At 55.5% G+C, this 1,718-nt stretch overlaps 1 protein-coding gene across 1 annotated transcript in view; it reads left to right on the top strand.

Annotated features, from left to right (window-relative positions):
* The first annotated feature begins 45 nt into the window (after positions 1–45).
* Positions 46–1,718, top strand: part of DENR (density-regulated protein) — an 11,049-nt gene continuing 9,376 nt past the window's right edge. Inside the window, exon 1 of the mRNA XM_014547020.1 lies at positions 46–991. Coding sequence (XP_014402506.1) covers positions 733–991 — 259 coding nt within the window. The 5' untranslated portion in view covers positions 46–732. The remainder of the gene's footprint in view (positions 992–1,718) is intronic.

Consider the following 1,718-nt stretch of genomic DNA (forward strand, 5'->3'; position numbering starts at 1 on the left):
GTGTGGGGGGGAAGCTAAGGTGCTGCCGCCCGGCGGAAGGGGCCGGGCCGGGCCGGGCGTCTCCACATCCCCGCCCACATGGGCCCCTCAGGTGTCCCCGAGATTAGCCCCTTGGCTCCCGGTCCCCGCTCTCCCACCTGGACCGCCCTTGTCACCCCAGTTTCCTTACTTTCTGCGCCTCCTCGGCTCTCCTGCCCTGTTTTCTCTCCCGAGACTCTGGTCTCCCCGCCCTCTCCCACTCCCATCCCGGCTCCTGACTCCCTTGGCGTGTAGCTGCCCCCACACCCTGCCCTCGGGGCACCTCCGGGGACCCACCCCGTCTTTGTGGGGCCTTTTCTTCCACCTGCTGGGTGGCCTTTATTGCCGCGGGTTGCACCCCTTCCTAATCACCCCAGACCTTTTGCCCTCCCCGTCTCCACCGAAGTTGCCCTGCCCGTTCTTCCCCCCATTCTTTCCTCTCGGACGAGTGCCCTCTGCCCCCCAGGCGCTTGCTTCCCCGTAGGCCTGATAAAGACGGCGTGCCCTGTGCCCGGAGCGGCTCGCGTTTTGTGGATCCTAATGGCAGCTTGTATCATCATCATCCACTTGACAGCAGGGAGATGAAACGGACTTGGGGTTCGGGTTATTCCTGGTGGGGGACGAGGCAGGACCACACCCGGCACGGCTGCCCCGGGGTCGCGGCCCGCGGTCGTGCAGATGTGTGTTCTTTTTCCCGGCTGACAGGTCTGTGAGATGGCTGCTGACATTGCCGAATCCGGGGGCCATGACTGCAAAGGAGACTCCAGGAGCAACACCAAGTTAGATGCCGACTACCCGCTCCGGGTCCTTTACTGCGGAGGCAAGTGCGCGGCGTTTGTTGTTATTTTTGTTGTTGTTGTGTTTTTTGCTTACTGTGTTTGTATGCCTTGTGATCATCGTCTCACGTTTGGTTCCCGTCCTCCTTCTTCAATCGGTCTTCGTCGTGGGGTGAATCCTTCATTTGAGACGGGGAGATGAACACATTTTCCCCACCTGTGCTGCTTGTGCCTTGTTACGTGGCCCCCCAGCGAAGCTAACAGTCCAGTTGGAAGAGAGACATGCAGATAGACTGTTTCAGCCGGATGTCACTGGCTAGTCTAGCTGTTAAAGAAGGTCGCTTCTCGGATATGACAAGGAAGCGGGGAAGAAAAAGCTTGGTGCACGCCTGGAGGCACGACCGCTTTGTGCGAGTGTAGCAGAGGGAGGGTGTCAGGAGCCGAGGAGGAGGAGGAAGTTTCAGCGATGTGTGTGGAAGGACAGTCTTGGGACAGGGTTCTTGGTTTGATTAAAAATAGCCCTGGCCGGTTTGGCTCAGTGGATAGAGCCTCGGCCTGCAGACCAAAGGGTCCCGGGTTCTATTCCGGTCACGGGCATGTACCTTGGTTGCGGGCTTCTCCCCGGGCCGGGCCCTAGTCGGGGCTCGTGCAGGAGGCAAACAATCAATGTGTTTGTTTCTCTCACATCGATGTTTCTCTCTGTCTTTCCCTCTCTCTCTCTTCCACTCTCCCTAAAGATCAATGGAAAAATATCCTCGGGTGAGGATTAACAAATATATATATATATGTATATATATTAGCCTAAATCAGAATTCCCTCCTTTGAATATTTGCCTCATTTTCAATACAGAAATATTTGTGAATTGAAAATGCTCTAATTTTTAAAAAAAATATATATTTTATTGATTTTTTAGAGAGGAAGGGA

The sequence above is a fragment of the Myotis brandtii genome, unplaced genomic scaffold (assembly GCF_000412655.1).
Source record: "Myotis brandtii unplaced genomic scaffold, ASM41265v1 scaffold463, whole genome shotgun sequence".
In the NCBI taxonomy this organism is placed as follows: Eukaryota; Metazoa; Chordata; class Mammalia; order Chiroptera; family Vespertilionidae; genus Myotis; species Myotis brandtii.